The following is a 21,907-nucleotide window of genomic DNA, read 5'->3' as shown; positions in this document are numbered from 1 at the left end:
TATATATTAAAAGTAAAATAAAATGATCAATTTCAATCAAGAAAGATCAGGAGCAACAGATCTTTGTTTCTCTTGTTTAATAACAAAACATTAACATTCAAAAACTTGGTGTGAAATGAAAATACATTACATAGCAGATTCTGCAGGGAAAGATGCATTGAGAACATCATGACTAAAGTGAAACATTATGGCATGTGTATCATGACCAGACAATTTAATTTTTAAAGATAAACCTTGCGATGGAAGAAATAACCACTTAATGAAGAATAGAAACTGACAGTGCAATTTAAACCGGTCAGCTCAGTCTGAGACTGGAAAAAGTGCTAAACCACACAATTCACATGAGATGGGAAGGAACATCTGTAATTGAAATGAACGGACAGAGTAAGAACTAGTCTGATGGCTCTAGATCGCACATTGTCCACACTTAAAAGCTAAATGTCAGTCAGCTCTTTGCAAATTGTAATCCAACACACCACAAAATATAAATGGGCCAAAATTGAGGTATTTTTTAACCTGTTACTAAATAAGCTAAGCTGTTTCTGAGATCATCGCTTTGGCAAAAGACATCAAAAGGTATCGTGTCTGTCTGAATATAATAATTTATAAGGATAGTTCACCCAAAAATTTTAATTCTGTCATTTACTCACCCTAAAGTTCTAAACCTGTATACTTTTTTTCTTCTGCTGAACATGAAAGAATATATTTTGAAGAAAATGAGAAACCAAATATAGTTGACGGGCTCCAATTGACTTCCATAGTCTGGAAAAAAAATACTATGGAAGTCAATGGGGTCCAACAACTGTTTGGTTATAGACATTCTTCAAAATATATTTTTTGTTCAGCAGAAAAAAAGAAAGTCATTTAGGTTTGGAACAACTTGAGGGTGAGTAAATGACATAATTTTTAGTTTTGGGTGAACTGTCCCTTTAAGTGCGCACTAGACCGCAATGTAAACATTGACTAAACTTGGATAAAGTGCCGACTAGGAGCGACTAGTTAAGAGCAAGACTGTCAAGTGCAAGAAGAGCAGTAACTAAAAAATGTTTCCGCATAAATTATGTAAGGGGCATTTTATATATATATATATTATACACACACATGCACAGAAAACAATGCAGAATCGCTCAGAAATCTACCTTTGCTAACGTATCAACTTTTGCTATAACTTATTGCTAACAAAACTGGTTCTTCTGATCAGAGAGAGTGTACTTGAATCTTACAGCACCAGTACTAGTCTGAGTGATTATCAGCAAAGTGCTGAAAAAAAAGCTCGTTTAAGCTTAAATTCACCAAAAAAACAAACATTTACAACAATTTCAAAACATGGTACAACTCACTCGTTTACCCACTAAAGCAGACATTAAAAAATAGACTATTCAGAACATTTGATGAATAATTTACATCTGGTTCGACTATAACAGCTGGTTTTATGGCTTTAATGGTATTTATAAGGAATATAACATTTAACAGCAGTACTTTAGCACGGCCTATCTGTATAAACAATGCTGTGTATTCACATAGAGTGTAAACAAGTTTTGAAATGTCTGACAATGTTTGGGATTCAAACGCAAACCTTTTTGCATAGCTGGTCGCATAACTCATTTGCATAGCAGTCATACTATTGGAGTATTGGAGATACGACAGGAATAGGTTCTAGTTTAAGGGAGAACAGATTAAGTCATTCATCTTACCGCAGCAGCAGTGATTACTTTGGCATTAGTGCATAAGTGCATCCCAGAGCAGTGAAAAAAAAAAAGAAGAAGAAAGGAGTTAGCTCTCATTGGCTTCAGCTTCAATGTTTAATGTACCAGTTGGGGTGAGCAATCGATCTCAAAAGGCCCATTTAAAAGGCATATAAATCTCACGCAAGTCTGTGCAAATTTTCCCGCTCTTTTTAACAATATCTCCTGTATTTTTAATAACCACCCCAACTGTTACATCCTGGTCCAACCTCTTTTACCCTGATAAAAAACAACAACAAGCTAACGGTCTCTGTCGGTGACCATGTCTGTCTGTGAACGGCTTGAGAAAAGTTCCTCGCGATCTCAATCGCTTGGTTTCGACCCAAGGCTAGCAGCACTGTTGGGCTTTCACCGTCCATCCCTTCATCTGCTCTGAGAAACCCACTGAGACCTGAAAGAAAAACCTAATGTGAGGTGAAGTGGAACACGAATGTGATAATGTATCTATCATTAGAAACAGAGCAAACTTTCTTACTTTGTGAAGGTGAAATCACAGTGTCAGTTACAGCAGTATCTAACACAGACAACAGATGACAGTCAAAACCAATAGAACTTAATCGGGAAGTACTGTCAGACGATTAGTTGTCATACAGATTTAATTATTATGTTACATGTTTCCATCCAAAGTTGCAAATTTAACAAGCTCAAAATTGCAATATCGCATAAACCATTTGCAAATGAAGCAGTGTCCATCCTACGAGCTCAAGAAAACGAAATCGTCACTTCCTGTGAAATTGTGGTAATTAGGAAAGCCACTGTGGCTCTTTTTCTATACATCACAAATGACTTTTGACAAATGGCGCAATAAAAGCTGTCATGTTGTCTTGCGTTCGGAGGCGGATGCCTGGTGTTTGGGAATGTTATCGTGTGAGACACTTCTGAGAGCTAATAATAACCATTTTGATGGCATTTCAGAATGACCAAACCAACATTTGAGATGTTGTGTAATGAAATTGGCCCAGTGGTTAGTCCAGCTATCCAATCACATCCTCTGTCCAGGCAAAGACATGCAAGCTTTTTGTTGTGTGTGTGGAGGGATTTATTCAGTAAATGTGTTTCCATCTTAAGGCGAGACACGGCAGGCAAAAACATCGTTTTTTTTTCACTGGTCAATTTTGTCTTCAATAACATGTCTTATTTCAGACTTGTGGTGAAAAAAATACACATTTAGGTCTTTATTTTACTACACTTTGTCTATTTGCGCCTGTAGATTTCTCCGAAATTCAACAAAAGTTGGTGTTCTAAATCAACGCGCTGCTCCGCGATCTCTGTGTTCTTCCTTTAAATCACGCACAGGTCTGAAAAGCTCTCTCTTCTGTACAATGCTGTCGGGTCCAAATATGGTAATTTCCTTTTAATCAGCAAACAATCGTGAAAGTAAAATGGGCATTTAACCCTAAAAGCGAAATCTCATTGGCTGATGTCAATTTCTGACAAGGTGATTGGTTCAGATGCATCACGTGACGCGCTCTGTCATTTAGATGTGTGTTTGACTGTTTTTCTGCTCAGTTAAAGGCCATAAATGCTGTGTTTATAAGTTTTGATGTGATTTAGGTGGTTTGTATTGTTGTTGCTAATGATTTGATAAGATATTGTGTCAGTAAATAGTTGTTTCTACTAAAAAAGTATGATTTTTTACATTACAAATCTTTAAATGCCTTTTTCTCAAAATGGTTTTTTTGTCATCCTCCATTAGAAACATCTCAGCCTATGTAGCACCTGTACACCAAACTTTCCAGTTATACACTTAGCAGTATTCTGAAGATATGTTCAGAGGGATTTGTTAATAAATCATTCCTGGCCTGATTTATGGGACATTTTAATCCAAAAAATATGGCGAAAATCGATTTTTTAAGGCTATGGACAGTATATTTTGATTTCCTAGGTAATGAAAGCATATATCCTGAAATCCCTCAGAACATCTTTTTTCATCTTGTGTGTAAACAAAATGAAAAAAGAATTTTGCACCTGGCTTTATCATATGTTCAGATCTATCTACCGAAAATATATGCAAAAGTGTGCATATTTAATGAGATGATACCTAATTTGCATAATTAAACATACAAATTTCAAAAACTTGTAATACATTTTTTTTATGAACTTGTGTAAGTAATCAACTGAGGAAGTTTCATGGTGATATCTATTATTTTTAAATTGTACCCTATTCACCTGTAGTGTCTCGCCTTAATTTATGCGCTTCTTATCGAGAAAAAAGAAAAGAAAAAAAGAAGATCCGCCTCAAATGAGCGCATATTTATTTATGCAGATTTTTTGAATTTATGTATCCTAACGTTTTTTGGAATGGAAACATCGCTTGTGTTAGATGAATACATACAGAACAACAACCTTATTCACACCGAACCTGAAATAATACAATAAACTATTCTTGTAGAATGGTAGAATGACATTAATAATAATATTATTATTATTAATTAATTTATAACTTGTTAATTTTCATTCATTATTAATATTAAAAACGTTTTGGTACACTTTTGGGCCAACAGGAATATTCTATAATAGTAATATAGCCATGATTAAATTACTTTGAATGATGCAGCTTGAATGACCTCCAATATATCTTAAAGGGGACCTATTATGCCTCTTATGAGCTCCTGCTCCCCATGGTCCTTTCCTTTACACCTCGTGCTTGGATACTCTGGCAACAACAAAACTGGAGAATCATTATAGGCTGATTACACACAGCCTATAATGTGGACATTATAGGCTGATTACACACACTGTGGACACACATCTGTGTTCAAACTCCTTTAAAAGTGAATTTTGCATAATAGGTCCCCTTTAATGTTAATATTTTTGGGAAGTGTAACGCTAATCACTTTTAATAGCAAGAGAACAGGAACAAATGAGTCATTGAGGAGATTGTTCATCACGAGACAGTAGCACTGACCTGTGGCTCCTCTAACACCACCCATCGTTCTGTGACCGTCTGAAGGTCCTGCTCACCCAGTGGCTCTCTGAGACGCACCTTGACCTCCAGACGACCGCCTGTGGCCTTTCGCCCATCCATAAGCTGCATACACAAATGAGGCCAATGCACAAATGTAAACATGGTGATGGGTGTTCATGGTGTGTGAAATGTCCCATTTTAGTTCAAGTTGATCTGTTAAACACAGACACATGTTTGCTTGCACATCTGATGTTTGCACTCTCGTCTCCAGCTCCTACGCACATGCTATTCAAAAACAGCCCCACTCACCTCCACTATTTCTCTCACTTCACTTTCAGCTTCCAGTTTCTCCAGTTTGAGCTGGGCTGTTCCCACCGGCTTGTCGCTCCTCAGGAAGCCACTGTCACAAGACAAAGAGTTCAGTGTGAAGCTCAGCTCCACCGACTCACACTGACCCAGAATGCACCACAGCAGTCACAATCAGGCCAGCACAGGTCAGATGTTTCTCTAGACCTGTGGGTCCCCTCCAATACAAATGAAACTTAAAGAAACTATGTACTATCATTTTTGTGAGTATCCTAAAATTAGGATTATTTGGAGATAACCGTTGTCTGAGGAACACTCACCCTTTGTGGAGCACTTCCAGCTTCAGGCCTTTCGACTGTACAACTCTCCTGAAGCCACGGTGGTTACGGTTGATGTTCAGTTTGAAGCTCTGGTTGTACTCTGCCAAAACACCAAATTATTCAACATAGAACGCCTTCAGCAGCAAATATTAATTACATGGCTCTCTATAATACTTTTTTGGTGTCCTGCAGACAAATCATATTTGTATAATGATGATCACTAAACGACTGTATGCGTCTCAGCCAACCGATTTCCAGCATAGTTGTGTTAGTTTCATGTCTCTCACTCTGTGGTCTCCTCATATAATAATAAAAAAAATGATATATTCATGTCTATTTATTTATTTGTATCTGTGTACAAAGTGTATATATACTTTATTACTTTTATTCAGTAAGGATGAATTCAATTGATCAAAAGTGACAGTAAGGACATAATGTTACAACATATTTCTATTTCAAGTAAATGCTGTTCTTTGGAAGTTTCTATCATTTTTTTCAAATCCTGAACATATTTTTTCATGGTTTTGACAAAAATAAGCAGCACAACTTAACATTGATAATAATAAGATATGCTTCTTGAGCAGCAAACCGGTATTAGAATGATTTATTTTAATTTTATTATAATATTTGTACATAGATTAAAATGGAAAGGTTTTTTAATTGTAATAATATTTAACAATATTACTGTTTTTTATTGATTAAACTAATACAGCCTTGGTGGGCTTAAGATAATTATATTTTTAAAAAATTACCCCAAACTTTTGAATGGTACTATATAATACCAATTATTTAATGTTACAAAAATGAATAGCTAAACATTTTACCTGGGTTGTTGGTATTTTTGATGACTGATGTTTTATATTTCTGAGGTTGATCCTAAAGTGAACAGAGACAGTCATGATTAAACTCAAATGGATGACAAGGTAAAATGAAGCCAAGAGAACTAATACTCACTGTACTGGGGTACGGGAAATCAAACTTAACGTAGGCATACAAGTCATTTGTTGCAACACCTTTAAAAGAAGCAGAGGGGCAAACTATAAAAGCAAGATACTTCCTTACTAGTATGAGGTTATTAAAGATTGCATTATTTTTTACATTTTTTTTTTATTTAAGTTCCAGTTACTCGTTACTCAACCCGAAAGTTCCCAAGCGACACTCATTAAAAAAAATAAGAAAAATGTAGGCCCCTATGCCTTAAATGCACTTTAAGTCACTTTGGATAAAATATATGCATTAAAATTTTCAAGACCAGATGTTTAAAGCTTACCAGAGGGAGCAGGAAGATTCATCCCTCTAACAATGACCACAACCATGTCTGTGCTACTGAGCTCCGGAAAGATCCTAGAAGAAAAGAAAGAAAACAAATGATATTTGATTAAACTTCATACATTTCCCCTGATGGTGTTGTTGAACAGTAGTGAACACTGGTGCTTCCTGTAGAAGATCCTCAGATCAAGAAACTGTATTAGGCTTTGATTTTTGTTTATTAATGTGAGATCTGCAGAAAGAGTGTCAGACCTGACAGTGCGATATGTTCTCTCCTCGAAGTGATGTTTAGGAGGCTGAAGCCCCCCGTTCTGTGCCAGTTTAAGAATCTCCAGGCTCTTTTTACACTGTTCGCCCATCTTCTCAAATCTAAAAGAGGGAAAATGGGAATAAATGAAATGCCCGTTGAAATCGCTTGAATTTGATTTACTGAAATTGGGGCATTGATGCGATACATACTTGGTTGTTTCTGCAACATTCCCCATGTGTGTGAACTGCTTGGAGTATGTCACACATTTCTGAAGAAGAAAGGAAACATGTCCTACTCACAATTCCACATCCTCTTAAAACGTCCTGTCCCAAAACCTAGTGAGCAACCTACAGTACTACTCAGACAACATTTGAAGAGAATCACAGGTGTGCTCCCAATTGAAATGCTATCCCAGAATGCTCTGTTACAAGCTCAGTGGAAAAATTCATAAGACGAAGCAAGATATTGATTATAAGCACTTATTTATACGAAATAATTTTTTTACTATTTCACCCAATATCTATATTTATGCTTATTAGAGTATAGTTTATATCCTAGCAACATACTAATATCAAACTCTATTAAAATCAACTGTATAGCATGCGAGCACAATGTGAAATATGGACTATAAATATGAATATACGTCTATTAAATAATACATTTTACCTGATGATTATTTTTGTTTAATATGTTGTTGTTTGCATAGCAACATGATGCTAATAGCAAATTATGTTGGAATGAAGTGTAGCATGTTTCTTGTGTGAGATATTTGTAAAATATTGACTATAAATATACTTTTATTGATTATAACTCGACTGTTTTACCCACTATGTATTTTTATGTTTTTTAGAGTATCAATCTGTTGAACAGCATATTAATATCAAACTTTTGCAATCAGAAGAGAAGCTATTGGCGTGCACATACAACGTGTTCAAATTTTCACTTCAGAACCAGTTCAAAGGTAGCTGCCTATGTACTGTAGGCAGTAGACACAGCAAGGCAGCTCACTAGCTTTTGGCACAGATCCGTTCTCTCTGTTACTTCATAATTTCACCACCTTCCTGTTACCTCGTGTTGCTCTTTGAGTAGTTTGGTGAGTTGAGTGTAGACCTCCTCAGCCTTCTCTGAGAGCTGAACATCACTGTGATGGACTAGAATAAAGTCCCCGTCCTCATCTCCAGGCGGTGAAGGCAACTGAAGCATAAAAGCTGATTATTAATCATTACTTCATTGTGGATTTGTAAAAGTGCCCCTAAAATGCTCTTTCAGATAGTACCTTTCATGCAGTGTGTAATATAGCCGTTTGTGAATGTAAAAGGTCTGCAAAGTTTCAATGATAAGTGTGAACGATAAATGGAGTTATTGACTCCCAAAAGAAAAGAAAAAAACGATTCTGACCGGAGTTATCAGTAATTCAGGTCTTACTTCCTGTACGAACCTAAGTAGGTTTGTAACAAATTTGCATAATGGCTGCCTGCAAAAGTCTACTTTGACCCGCCCTCAAACACCGCAGTTGTAGCTGAGACCTGGAAGAGTTTGGTTCATGTTGTCGACATGGATGAGGATTGGAAACTGATACGGTAAAACGGAAGCCATTGTTACGTTCACTGTCACTGTGTATATAAGTGCTGAGGAAGATCAGGAGCTAAAATTTCTGACTTTGGTTTCTGACACGCGGTGTAAGCAGTAGACCAATCACAACAGACTGGGCCATCTGACCAATCAGAGCAGAGTAGACTCTCGGAAAGAATGGGGTTTAGGAAAACTGAATTCTTTCTCAAACCGTTTCAGACACTGAGAAAAAATGGTGAGGTGTTTTTTGATCTTGGATGCATGTAAACTTATTGAAGGAGACAAAACCAGCAACTTTAAAATATAGCATAAGAGGGGCAATTTAAAGAATTTGTTATAAAAACAGGGACACAGTGTGGTTACCTTGCTTGCATCCACTGTCTTGCCGCTGCGGGCGGCTTCTATCATGGGGTCCAAACCCTTTGCTGTGCGCAGGAGTGTCTTGGCCTGCTCTAGGTCATTCTTCTGCTTTGCCTGCAGCGCTGCTTTCATGTACTGCTTTTTGAGGCCCTCCAGAAACTCCAGCTGCTGCTGAGCTGAGGAGACAATAACCACATTTAAACCTGTTTGTAGTGCACATATATATATATATATATTAATATCAATAAAGAAAAGTTGCGTGTGTCCTTAGGGATCTGATGTTTCGTTTTTGAAAAGAACATACATGAATGAGAAAATAAAGTGCAGGACGTGCTTGCTGTAGAACAGATATATTAAGCGCAATAAGCCACAAAAAAGATCTGTAACTCGCACTGACTGACACGCACCCGAAGCGCACGCACAGAAAGACGTCTCTCACACAGCATGCAATCACGAATCCAGTTCTCTTTAGAGGCGTATTGCACTTCAACAGTCAGATACACACATAATTATTTCAAAATAATACTGTCTTGGCGAGTATTCACGTAAACATTTTCGGTTACGTCTTAAGTGAACATAAACCGCTGGGAAAAATCTGATGTGTAACATTATAATAGATCCGTGCATTAGGTCTTAATATAATAAACCCGCTGTTGTCTATCATTAATGTTAATCAAGCAACAAAAACAAGGGAATCACTCACTGCTCTTAACTAAACAGGTTTCGCTTTAACAATAATCAGCTCATTTTCAATTAGTACACTAAAGACTATGCATTGATATTGTTGTTACATTTGATTATTCAATATCTGTACTATTTCTTACCTGAATGCTTCTGTTAAACAGAAGTGAAACGAGAAAAAGAAAACAACTGTTAATTTAATTAGTTTCTTTCTTATATTGTATTTGTTCTACTGCTTTTTATGTGCATTTGTTCTTTTTTTTAACAATGCATTAGTAAAAGATCCATTGTGATGCATCGTAAATCGTTTTATAATCGAATCGTTACCGAGTCATGAAGTAAACGTGTAACCTCTACACGATTTATAGGGATTTTGCGCACACTTCTCACATTAATCAGTTATGAATACAACAGCATCACAATTAACAGGCCATCTTAAATCACAAGTCTACCGGTGTCAGGCACGCTTCCTCTTTTGGATGTTCTGTCTGGGGAAGGTGAAGTTGGATATTCTGTCTTGGGTTCCTGTACTGTAGGCTGTACTGCAAGAGTGGGCTTCTTCTGGTCTACTGCTTTTGGAGCCTTAACCTAGAAATCAAATAACATCATGGGTACTTCTTTAAAAAAGGAAGGAAAAAAAAAGAAGGAACTTGTAGTAAGAACTGCTACAGAATTTAGGGAAGTACCTTCTCCTCTTCATCTTCCTCTTCACCATCATCAGCTTCATTAGATGTCAGCTTATTGGCAGTTTCCAGGACAGCAGCCAATCCTTGGTCTGGAGAAGTGGCCTTCTGGCCTGGGATTGGAGGAAAGCCTATAGGGAACGCTTTACGTTAATATGTTTCCTTGTTTTCTCAGCATGCATATCATTCAAGAATTTTTTTTTTTTTTTTTTTAAAGAAACATACTTTTCTTCAGCATGGATGAATTCAATTGATCAAAAGTGGCAGTAAAGACATGTATAATACTACAAAAGATTTCCACTTAATAAATGCTGATCTTTTGAACTTTATATTCACCAGATAATATAATAAATAAATATTAAAGCAGCACAACTGTTTTAACATTAATAAGAAATATTTCTTGAGCTGCAAATCATCAGAATGATTTCTGAAGGATCATGTGACACTGACGAATAATGAAGCTGAAATTCAGCTCTGCTATCACAGGAATAAATTACATTTTAATATACCGGTACATTAAAATAGAAAACAGTTTTTTTAAATTGACTTTCAAAAACATTGAACATTCTTTCTGACCCGAAACTTTTGAACGGTAGTGTACATATACACAAAACTATGTAAGCAAAATGTCTAAGATATGTAAGGACTGTCTTTTTTACTACAAAAGAGTCAGACTACTCAACTGACCTGGAGGGGCTGGAAGTTCGTCATAATTGACAGGTCGACCCGCTTTATGGGCACGTATGGCAGCCACGTATTGCTGTGGGCCACAGAAACAAGAACATACTCTGAAATCAACAAGTCTGCGCAAGCACCTCGCTCAGCGTAAAATGTGGAGTGGTATGTTAAAGGATAATTCCGGTATTTAACACCTTGAGTCTATATTGTAGTTTGTTTTGGATGAACAAGAGTGGTGGACAACATTTTTTTGACAATGGTTCCTCTCGAGTTTTTGACTATAAAAGAATTGGCCATGGACCCATTTAACATTGGAGTCAATGGGCATGTCCGAAAATGTCATTAAAACAACCTTTAACATTAGTTTTCAAAACTGTGCAACTCACCGAGTGATTAGTGATGTTAGTTGATGTTCCAGAAACAAAAAGTGTTGCGAAATACAGTTTCTGTCATGTTTTATTCGTAATTTTGTAAAATCCCATTGAATTCTGTTGAAGGACCGAGTGCTCGTTAATATAAATGCGCTACCGGAAACGGAAAGGGGGTTGTTTACATTTGGTCGATGTAGTCTTTTTGCTTGCTTCCGTTTCTCATAAGGCTAGCGAGCAGACCAACTGTGCTCCGGGAGAGTAAGCGAAATAAACAAACAAAACCTTGAAAATATTGAAAGACGTGACCACTGACCAGTGCAATATGAAGTTGAACTCGACTGTGACCGTGAGTGTCCCGCGAGACATAAACATCGGTTATCGCCATCAAGTGGTCGGGAGTGTGCTAACGCTTCAGATTCAAATATTGAGCGGAAGTTACACGGTTGTGAAGTGTCTGAAAAAATAGTTCCACTATAGCAAAATAAACGGATTGGAATCATATATTGCGACTATATATTGTTTATAATCATCAACGAACACCACTAACCACTCGGTGAGTTTAACAGTTTTGTAAACGAACATTATTGGCTGTTTTAATGACATTTTCGGACATGCCCATTGACTCCAATGTTAAATGGGTCCATGGCCAATTCTACTATAGTAAAAAAATGTTGTCCACCACTCTTGTTCATCCAAAACAAACTACAATATAGACTCAAGGTGTTAAATACCGGAATTATCCTTTAACATGAACATGAATGGATCTCCACAATCAGATAAACTCTAAAAAGGAAACAATGCAAGAGAAACTGAAAGTTCTAGTAAATTCAGTGGTGACAATTATTACCATTATTTGACGTGAGGTGTCTTTTTGACAGTTTTACTAACTTTAGCAATGCGGTCATGCATGCGGGCTTTGCGCTCGTCCCCGCTGGCCTTGGCTTGTGTGAAGGCCTCTTTGTACTTGGCCATCCTCTGTTCCAGAGCTTCAAGAACAGTCTTGGGCTGAGCCGGGCCAGAAACGCTGTCTGCTGGTATAACAAAAACTCAAAATGAGACGAGGAGAAACCAAATACAGTAATTCAGGTTTGATGATAATAAGACAACTAGTAAGTCCTTAATACAGTTAAGTTCACACACAGTTCAGTTATTTACAGGAGTGACAACCACATTCTAGAAAACAAAGTCCCGTAAATCCACAACTGCACTCTCAGAAAACATGCGCTATGTGAATCGATGAAGTCGCCGCTTGAATTGACTTTTGTAGTGTCAAAAGTGATGAGACTTCTCAGTTTTATGGGTGTTACCATCTATGATATTACTTTGGTCATGGTCACTATGGTTACTGGTTAGAGAATTCTGGCTTGACTCCCGTTGCACGTTCATACAGACAGTATTCTAGAAGTTGCTGTGTAAATGGGACATTTCGAGACTCACACCTATAAGTAAATGCGGTTGTCTATCCGAACACTGACAGTGTTAACGTAGGCAAAAAGAAATATGCTCCGTCTCTGAAAATACTTGGTGTACTAACCAGGAGCTGAAGGTGAGATTTTAACAGCAGTCTGAGGTGCGGCTTGAGTAGACGCTGTGAAAAAAGAATTAAGCCTTTACTCTATAATGCTACATGCCTTGGAAATATATAACAAATATGTGACACATCATGGCTTATATAGTATTATTCTCTTGAGTCTTGACTGATGACAATTCAGTTCTTACCTTGAGACAGAGGGGGCGGAAGGGAGCTCACATCCACCGGCTGGCCTTTCTCCAAAGCCTCAATTGCTGCATCGAATCCCTGAGCCAAACAAGCAAACAGCATAGAGCTTCTCTTTGTCTACTTCCTACAAGTCTTGAATACTCCAAATAACTTAGCACATTTTTGTTACAAGTGAGTTATTAGAAATCATGGTTTACGGGAACAAGACACTTGGTTAAGAAGAATATCTAAAGTTGCATGACAACATAGCTGAAGTGGTTGATGCCACGAATTGAAACTCTAACTCAAATATTTTACTGTTGTCAAGGTCTTTGGAAAGTTGAAGTCAAAATTTCCATATTAGAGCAGAAGGCAAACGGAAAAAGACACATTAAAAGGGTGCGATACATGTATAAAGCCACGTCTGTTACAGGAGTGTGCAAAACATAAAACCAAATGAGTTTACATGACTAAGAAAACAACTACATTTGCAAATCTCTTCATATATCAACTGTGTAAAACTAAATCCAACACTGTACAATTAACAAAAATACAAGAACACTAAGGACACGTCCTGAGAGGGGAGGCTGAATACTGACATGCCACTATTAGAAATTAACAGTACAGACCTAGCAATACATGGCTGTATACATTTGAATGGAAACCACATCTTACCTTACTGGCCTTTATATGCATTTTGGCTTGGTCAACCTCTCCAGCTTGTTTGGCCTTGAGAGCTGCCATCCTGTACTCTTTCTGTCGCTCCAGAAGAACGCCTTTAGTGGACTGTCCGACTGCTTTAGGAGCAGAGAAAACCACAATGCGCTCTTTACAAGAACAGCTATGCAGAATGTCAAACTTTTAGTTAAATTAGTAAATCAGGAACAACTTAAAGGGGAAACCCCTTATTTTCAACATAGTTTGCTTTCCACATCCAGCCTTGATGACCCAATGAAAAAAAACAATGACATTTTTAATAAAAAAGGTTAGCTATTATGCCAGCCGCAGCTTGAACCAGCTTCCAGAAGAGACCAGGTGTGCTCCTACTGTAGTCACATTCAAATCCAGACTCAAAGCACATCTGTTTAGCTTTGCATTTAATGAATGAGCACTGTGCTACTGTTCGTCTGACTGTTTGTACACTGTATTTTATTGTATTTTTTATTCTAAACTGTTTTAATGATTCTTATTTCTTTTGATTATTTTAATTTATTCTATGTAAAGCACTTTGAATTACCATTGTGTATGAAATGTGCTATATAAATAAACTTGCCTTGCCTTGCCTAAAAAGGTTCAGCATTTGCATTTGTACATTGAGCTATGACTACTACCATTAATGAAAATGACAAATGATTCAAATCAAATGATATGATCAATATAAACACAATTTTTAGGGTTGTTGGACACTGAACAGCAGGGAATAATTTATTAATGCCAAATATAAGCTCCACTAGTAAATACACATAACTGCTGTCAAATATTAATAAATGATAGGGAACAAGTCTGTATTAAAACACTGACCAAAAGGTAAAAATGGGTATGATCTCATAACCACATAAAATCACATCCAAATCTCTAAGTCCAATAGTGAAAATGCTTCTATTTTGTAATATTTTTATGGAGACAAGTTTCTTTACAAATTATAATATCAGCATAACAATTTAAGTTGTGTAACGGAATTACGTGAATTTCTGAAGATTTTACACTAACATTCAAACGTTTAGGATCAGTAAGAATTTTGAATAAAAGTCTCTAATGTTCACCAAGGCTACATTTATTTGATCAAAAATACAGTAAAACCAGTAATATTGTGAAATATTATTACAATTTAAAATAACTGTTTATTATTTGTTCATATATTGTTCATATATTTTAAAATATAATTTATTCCAGTGATGGCAAAGCTGAATTTTCAGCATCATTACTCCAGTCTTCGGTGTCACATGATCAAGTCAAGTCAAGTCAAGAATATTTGTATAGCGCTTTTCACAATACAGATTGTATCAAAGCAGCTTCACAGTATTAAATTAAAATAATAATAAAACGTCCATGTTTGGTAATGCTAATCAATAGTAATATTGATTGATTCATTAAATTGAATATCCCCAACTGAGCAAGCCAAAGGCAACAGTGGCAAGGAAACGAAAAACTCCATCAGGTGACCCAATGGTGACCTAAAACTCCATCAGGTGACCTAATGGAGAAAAAAAAAAAACTTTTTTTTTTCCAACATGATCCTTTAGAAATCATTATAATATGCTGATTTGGTGCTCAAGAAACCTTTTTTTCAGGATTTTCTGAAGAACAGCATTTATTTTAAAATAGAAACTTTTGTCATATTATAAATGTATTTACTGTAACTTTTGATACATTTCATGTGTCCTTTCTAAAGTATTAATTCAATCATAATCTAAATGACCCGAAACTTTTAAACGGTTGTGTACGTTCTCCTTTTGCCTTACGAAAAAAGCACTTGACTGACCTAAGTGTAATTCAGTGCCACTTCCTGCAGGTTCCCCTTCTGGAGATGACAGTGAAGCTGGAGACGTTACACCGGAAGACTCGTCTCTACTGTTTAAAGCTGGATCCATGACAACAGGGGCGGCTTCCGAGGAGACGGGAGAGATCTCGACCGCGCTGTCACTCTCCCCGTGCTGATCAGGTGACACTGCAGGGGCAGGGGGCCGACTGGGACCATCAGATGCTCCACACGCAACTGGAGGGGGAATCTCAGTTTCGTCTATCTTCCCCCCTTTTCGCACTGATGCCAGCATAGTCTGTAGTGTCTAAACAAGAATATGAGAGCGTCAATGACCCAATTATCCAAAGTTTACTTGTTTGTTTTAGCAGTGACACTATATCTGCGCTGACCTTGAGGCCTCTCTCATATCTCCGAGCTTTAGAGGTTTCCCCCGCAGATTTGGCATTGGTAACAGCCATCCTATACAGGTTTATTCTCTCCTCTAAGGTGTGCTCAATGCTCCCAGGAACTGAAGAAACCTTAGTATCATATATGAAGTGTCATATTACTTACACAACATTCTACTCAATTCACATGTATTTGTATAGTGCTTTTCACAATACATAACGTTTCAAAAGCAGCTACACTTACAATTTAGAGTGATCTGTTATCAAAGCTGACTGTGTCCAAGTACATATACAAATCACGCAGTTAGCTAACAATGTATTCATTTAAGGCAGAAACAATGAGCTCATTTAAGTCATTATTACAAGTTACAAAAAGCCTCAAAAAAAGCCTCATACCCTTTAAAAACACAGCGTATATTGATTGAGATGTTTAAATGAACAAATCTACACATTTCAACTGGAGAGACTTTAACTAAGCTGTGAAAAACTCAATTAGGATGGAATTAAAAATGGGTCAGGATGTTAAAAAAGTTGATTAGCATTGTAGGATTGGTCAGTTTGAACGTCTCACATTCGGGTTAAAGTCACATTGGTCAGGGAAAGGATAAAACAAGATTGTAACTGATTCTCTGGGTGTCTCTCTCTACTAACTATTTTAAGTGTAACCATAACCATATTTTGTCATTAAACCTTTTCAATTACAAAGGATGTGCTAACTAGTATTGGCTTTGAAGTGCTACATATTGCAATACAATATTGTCACTCTCTATAGCAAACGCTCTCCCACATATTAAGCTATTGTAACTGCGCTTATTTCCGTCATTGGTAAAAGTACCATATCTTTCTTTAGTATCTTTAGTCATTCGGCAGTCTTGCAGCCCGAACCCCTGCAGGAAATCCACCCTTACAGCATTCATATTTTTAGCGGCAGATTCTTAGCAACTTCCACATAGCGTTTTTTTAAATGTGTTCTATTAATATGCATCTTATCTTTGGTAGACCCAAATTACACCGGGTTTCCATTGGACCAACAAGTCATTTAGACTCCCCACCTACTAATTGGTTATGAAAATCAAGTTTAAATGATTTCTGATAAATATAGCATAATTGCATAAACAAAAAAATGCGATATACGATAACTCCTCAAATAATGCGATATTCGATATGCGATAATGCTTAAAGTGTGTAAAATAAACTTAAATTATCTTTAAAATATATTTTAAATGATATAACCTACATGTGTTTCACATTATTTTTATGACAAGAAAACATCCTTATAACTTCTGAAAGTGAACATCAGTGTTTTACTGTAGCATAAGTGTTATTTTAACATCAGTGTAAACCACATGGTTTCAGGTTATCCTACATTAAGTTTATTTAATAAAAGATACTGAATCATAAAATATAAAAATAAAACATTGCTTAGATTTCACTGTATGAATTAAATATATCCTGATACTTATTAAAGCTAAAAAAAACTTTGTCTTTTGTTCATGACCCTATTTATTGCAAGCTATTGCGATATGCATATTGCGATATATACATTTGCGATATTTCGATATATTGTGCAGCCCTAAAAAACATTATAATTCAAAAGTTCAAATTTGTTTAATGTTTTTTACAGAAGTCTCTTATGCTCACCAAGGCTGCATTTATTTGATAAAAAATACAGTAAAAACAGTATTATTGTAAAATATTACAATAACTAATGTAATTGTACTAATAACTGAAATACAGTAACTTTTCTATTTAAGGTCCCATGACATGGGGTTATTTTATTATTTTATAATGTTTCCTGGGTTGCCCTTATAATGTTAGTATGTTCTTTAGATCAAAAATAAAAGGCGTTTTTCCTAGCCTGATTTTAGCCTCTGATTTGAACGCTCTGTTTGAAGGGGCGTGTCTGCTGTGAGATTCAGTGTAACTGGCCACTGCTGTGATTGGCTGACATGCTTGCATATGAAATAGCTACGTATCACATCTGAAACTCTCTCGAATACTTTTACTACAGCTATTATACGTTTTTACTATTACAGCTATCGAGATTAACGAATCGTCAGAAGTTTTTAAAGTATGTAGATCTATTCCCATCACATAAAATGTTGCCGTGATGAGCATTGAGCAGGCAGATGAGTCTGTTGTTGATCACGAGAATGAAGATCTTATCATTGCAACGTAGTTTCTGCACCCTCTCTGCTTTCACCAATGCAAACACGATGATGTACATACAGTAAGAGCTTCGTTGTGCAGTGTAACGTGCGTCATTGATTTCATAAAGAGTTTGGCAAGTGTCCAGATAAACTCGCGCTGTGTGGAAAGATTGTTCTTTGATTTGAATTTATTCACAATTTAAATAAGATTCTTTTCATCCTACTAAAAGAAACGATGTGAAGTTGATATTTTAGTCACTGGCTTGACTTACTGATACATAAACAGTAGTATTGAACGATTTTGAGAGAAAGATTACCTGTCTGAACTTATTTAATTACACATCAGAAATTGTTGCTTGGTAGCTCGAGATAGTCAAGATTTTTTTTTTAAAGGTTTAATTTTAAATATAAATCTTTTGTAACATTGTAAATAACTTCAAAACTGGATACTGTCAATTTGATCAATTTAATGCATCCTTGTTAAATAAAATTTTAAACAAAAAAAAATATTGACCCCAAACTTTTGAACGGTAGTGTATACGAGCTCAATCTCTGTATGAGCGATTCAATGGCATTACTCACATGATAAAAAAAGACAACAACAAGGGGGCAGTCGTGGCCTAATGGTTAGAGTGTCAGACTTTGCGGGTTTGATTCTCAATACCGACAGGAAATTAAATAACTGAGGTGCCCTTGAGAAAGACACCTAACCCCCAATCACTCCCCAGGAGCCACAGCAAAAATGGCTGCTCACTGCTCTAGGTGTGTGTCCACCGTTTAATTGTGTGTGTGTTCACTACTCACTGCTCCTAGTTGGTTAAATGCAGAGGACAAATTCTGAGTATGGGTTACCATTACCATAGTTGGCCTTCACATGTCACACAAAAATAACACATATCTTTAAAGAAAGATTCAATCTAACTTTCATATTACAACTGTACAAAGATAATATGATTACAGCTTCCTAAATACATTTCAGATGATACCTGGGCTGCTGGTGTTTCTGCTGAAGGAGTTTCCGCACTAACAGGGGAGGTCGGGGTTGCGGCACCTGAGTCTGCCGTTTCCTCCTCATCAACCACTTCCTGCAGCTCGGCCTAGCGAGAGACACAACAAACACTTTAAACTCACTGTTACACATTCAGAAGGTGCTGAGAGGGATACCCAAGAAACTGCCAAAAATCACAGGTTTCATTTACCAAGAGGTCTTCATCCTCCTCCAGACCGTCATCGTCATCATCATCAATGTCTTTCATGCAGGCCTCCGCCATTTTTTCAATATCCTCCATTGGTAATGGAGCTTGAACATAAAAATTCAAATTAGATTCATTTAAACGTTCACAAAACATGTCCAGGACCTTCAGGCTCCTAACATCCAGTCAGACAATTAAGGCAGCCAATAGAAGTGTTATCCGGTGGGTCAAAGCTGGTTACCATAATACAATTCGTCCCTGCTAGTTGATGTAATTATACCATTTGGCTGAAAAAAAACATCTTTCCAAAATGGAAGGTCATTCAAAAGTTACCATGTACACTTGTACAGTTCACAGATGTTATATACAGTATATACAATATACATACACCATTTTAATCACAAATCACTGGTCAGGAAATTAGCAAGAATTGCACAAATACTGAAGATAAAGTAACTTAGCATGGAATAGCCTTCCCCAACTTTAGATTAGAAAAAACAAACAAACTCACAAACGTTTGTTCTCAGGTTCGGTTGAGCTTCTGTTTGTTGTTCGCTAAAGACTACAAAATGGTAAATTCCAATCGGAAGTGAGCATCCCTATACCCTACTCACTCCGAAGGGATGAACATGGCCATAAATAATTTAATTCCTTCTTTGAATTGACCATTGCATGTTCCCTTCACTAACAGACCTGTGGACGGGCCCTTTGTGAAGTGAAGTTGTTCACTTACGTTTGGAACGCTCCTACAAATGGTGTCCCCTTCCCAAAGTGCCCTTCAAGGGTGCAAAAACGCCGTTTGGAATTTGCCGTATATTTATTCATTATATAAAGCGATGGTGTTTCTTCAAAAAAATTCTTTATGAACTTATTTGAAGTGTCAAAGTGGTAGTTGCATTGCTGTCAATGGAGGGAAAGAAATCTCTCATATTTCATTAATAAGATCTTCATTTGTGTTCCGTCGATGAACGATAGTCACGGGTTCGGGATCACATGAGGGTAAACGATGACATCATTTTTGGGTGAATTAACCCTTTAAATAGAGCATTTGCTTAAATTTGGTTAATTTCCTGACCAAAACTTAGTGTTTAGCACGTTTGGTGTTTAAGGCCATTTTTGCCCAGGAATGTGTGTAAACATCAGCCAATCAGCTTTGTCATTATGTAATTTTCCTGTCATTATGTCATTCATGGGTATTCTGCATCAGCCGAGCAACAGCCACTGAGATGAACGCTAATGTACATCTCTCTCCGGATGATACAGACCTTGGCACTACCACAACATGTATTTAGAGTACATTATAGAATCCACTAGGTGATAATATTTAAAATTCTACCTTTTAAAGTTTGGCTGCAACAGATACAGTCTGTATTCATGTCATGATATGAATTTCAAATAAAGAAACAGGAATCATGATGCTCACCTTTGCCAGCCTTTTTCCCCTTGGCAGCCGCATTGGGTTTCTTCCCAACAATGGCAGCAAATTCAGCTTCTAATGCTGAATCATCCAGATCTTCCTCCATACCCATCATATCATCAGGCTTGAAATCAAGAAACAATCCCATCTACAACAACAAAACAAAAGCGTACGTGTCACATGATCCAAATTGCACCATTATTACGATCATGAGATGGACAAATCATTTGAGGGTAACTAACTCACAGCCCCTTTCCAATGTAAACAACAGGTTTGAATGATAGTTCATCCAAAAACGAAACTTGTCGTCATTTAGTATAGTTTAGTATTAATGACAGGTTTCATTTTTTAAGTGTACTGTCGCTTTAAAATGTTTTACCTCACACCATTCACAGCTGACAATATGCAAAGCATCTGAACACTGACCTGTTTGGCTGCAGCTGCTCCTTGGCCTTTAGGCGCTGCTCGCTTGTTTTTCCGGGCAAACATCCCGACCTTCTCCCACTCCTCCACCCTTTACAGGACAGAAAAACACCTGAATGGTTGAGGTCAGAATGGGATGTATAAATATACAAGGGTTTTAAGGAAGGAATAATCTTATAGTCTTGAGCTGAGTTTTCATGCGAGTACGAAATAACGTTAGCAGCGTGAAGGTTGATTATCGTTGACTGACAGCAGGCTCAGAGGAAGTTTATCTCAAAGCAAACGAGTGTCACATGTGCTGGAAACACGTGGGCTGTGATGACTCACCCCGATGATCCAGAAAAGAAATGTGGAGGAGTTTACTTTCTTTTCCTCGTCAACAGAAAACCCACTCCACTTCCTCCTTCCTACCGAGCGTCCGAGGCGATTCACAAACCTGACAGTTTATGTGACGCAAACAACAAAAACATCATGCGGAATTAGTGACAGCCTCAAAACAACACAATCTCACCACAGACAGAAAAACTACATATAACTTACTTCCAAATCAACAAAAAAAAACATGTATTAATATCCCATTCGCTAAATCTTGATATTGGCGTATTAAATGATAACCGTCTGACTGTAAACAAAATTAATAAACGTTAATTGATTTACCTCAGTGAATTTCTAATAAAAACGCCGCGCGGCACATAGAGGTACATTAGATTTGTTTTGCCACTGCAACCAATGCAACGAAAACATGAAGACAGGCCACGCCCAACAGTGGCAGACCACACCGGTCTTGAGCATTTTCAAAATAAAAGTTCTAACCTCTTGTGACTGACTCTTATTCAAAATAAAAGGATATCTCAGCGAAACGAAAAGTCATCGTTTCAAGATTTCTAACATGTACGTATGACTTCAGATGTTCCGCTAATGACAGTCTCAGTCAAGAAACAGGCAGTTACCCGCATTGAAAAAAGATGCAATGAAAGAGAATGGTGAATCATTATTCCTCTCATGCCATCTCAA

At 36.9% G+C, this 21,907-nt stretch overlaps 1 protein-coding gene across 10 annotated transcripts; it reads right to left on the bottom strand.

Annotated features, from left to right (window-relative positions):
* Positions 1-73: 73 nt before the first annotated feature.
* Positions 74-21,661, bottom strand: cc2d1b (coiled-coil and C2 domain containing 1B). Of its 10 annotated transcripts, none has more exons than XM_079613960.1 (27): positions 21,551-21,661; positions 21,221-21,329; positions 20,897-21,005; positions 20,477-20,618; positions 19,060-19,160; positions 18,847-18,957; positions 15,714-15,842; positions 15,325-15,628; positions 13,518-13,639; positions 12,863-12,941; positions 12,678-12,731; positions 12,032-12,174; positions 10,782-10,854; positions 10,098-10,225; positions 9,864-9,999; positions 8,734-8,906; positions 7,867-7,992; positions 7,008-7,066; positions 6,801-6,917; positions 6,550-6,623; positions 6,234-6,292; positions 6,104-6,155; positions 5,280-5,379; positions 4,963-5,053; positions 4,654-4,776; positions 2,221-2,259; positions 74-2,136 (listed from the first exon to the last, which is right to left on the bottom strand). In XM_079613960.1, the coding sequence occupies exons 3-26, from the start codon at positions 20,957-20,959 to the stop codon at positions 2,248-2,250; spliced, it is 2,571 nt and encodes an 856-aa protein (XP_079470086.1). In that variant the 5' UTR covers positions 20,960-21,005; positions 21,221-21,329; positions 21,551-21,661; the 3' UTR covers positions 74-2,136; positions 2,221-2,247. The 10 variants fall into 10 exon arrangements, with proteins under 10 accessions (XP_079470086.1, XP_079470082.1, XP_079470089.1 ...); XM_079613956.1 differs by having other exon boundaries at positions 20,897-20,984; XM_079613963.1 differs by having other exon boundaries at positions 12,032-12,171; positions 20,897-20,984.
* Between the last annotated feature and the right edge of the window lie 246 nt (positions 21,662-21,907).

The sequence above is a fragment of the Phoxinus phoxinus genome, assembly GCF_949152265.1.
Source record: "Phoxinus phoxinus genome assembly, chromosome: 5".
Lineage (NCBI taxonomy): Eukaryota > Metazoa > Chordata > Actinopteri > Cypriniformes > Leuciscidae > Phoxinus > Phoxinus phoxinus.
Note: the sequence above shows the minus strand (reverse complement) of the source record. Positions and strands in the feature narration are given on the sequence as shown.

Excerpts from the sequence above, each read along its gene's own strand:
- cc2d1b (XM_079613960.1), bottom strand. The coding sequence starts at position 20,959 with ATGTTTGCCCGGAAAAACAAGCGAGCAGCGCCTAAAGGCCAAGGAGCA. Across the intron at positions 19,161-20,476 it reads GGGGAAAAAGGCTGGCAAAG|CTCCATTACCAATGGAGGAT; the intron begins GTGAGCATCATG and ends TTTATGTTCAAG. Across the intron at positions 6,293-6,549 it reads GAATCTTCCTGCTCCCTCTG|GTGTTGCAACAAATGACTTG; the intron begins GTAAGCTTTAAA and ends CTTCTTTTAAAG.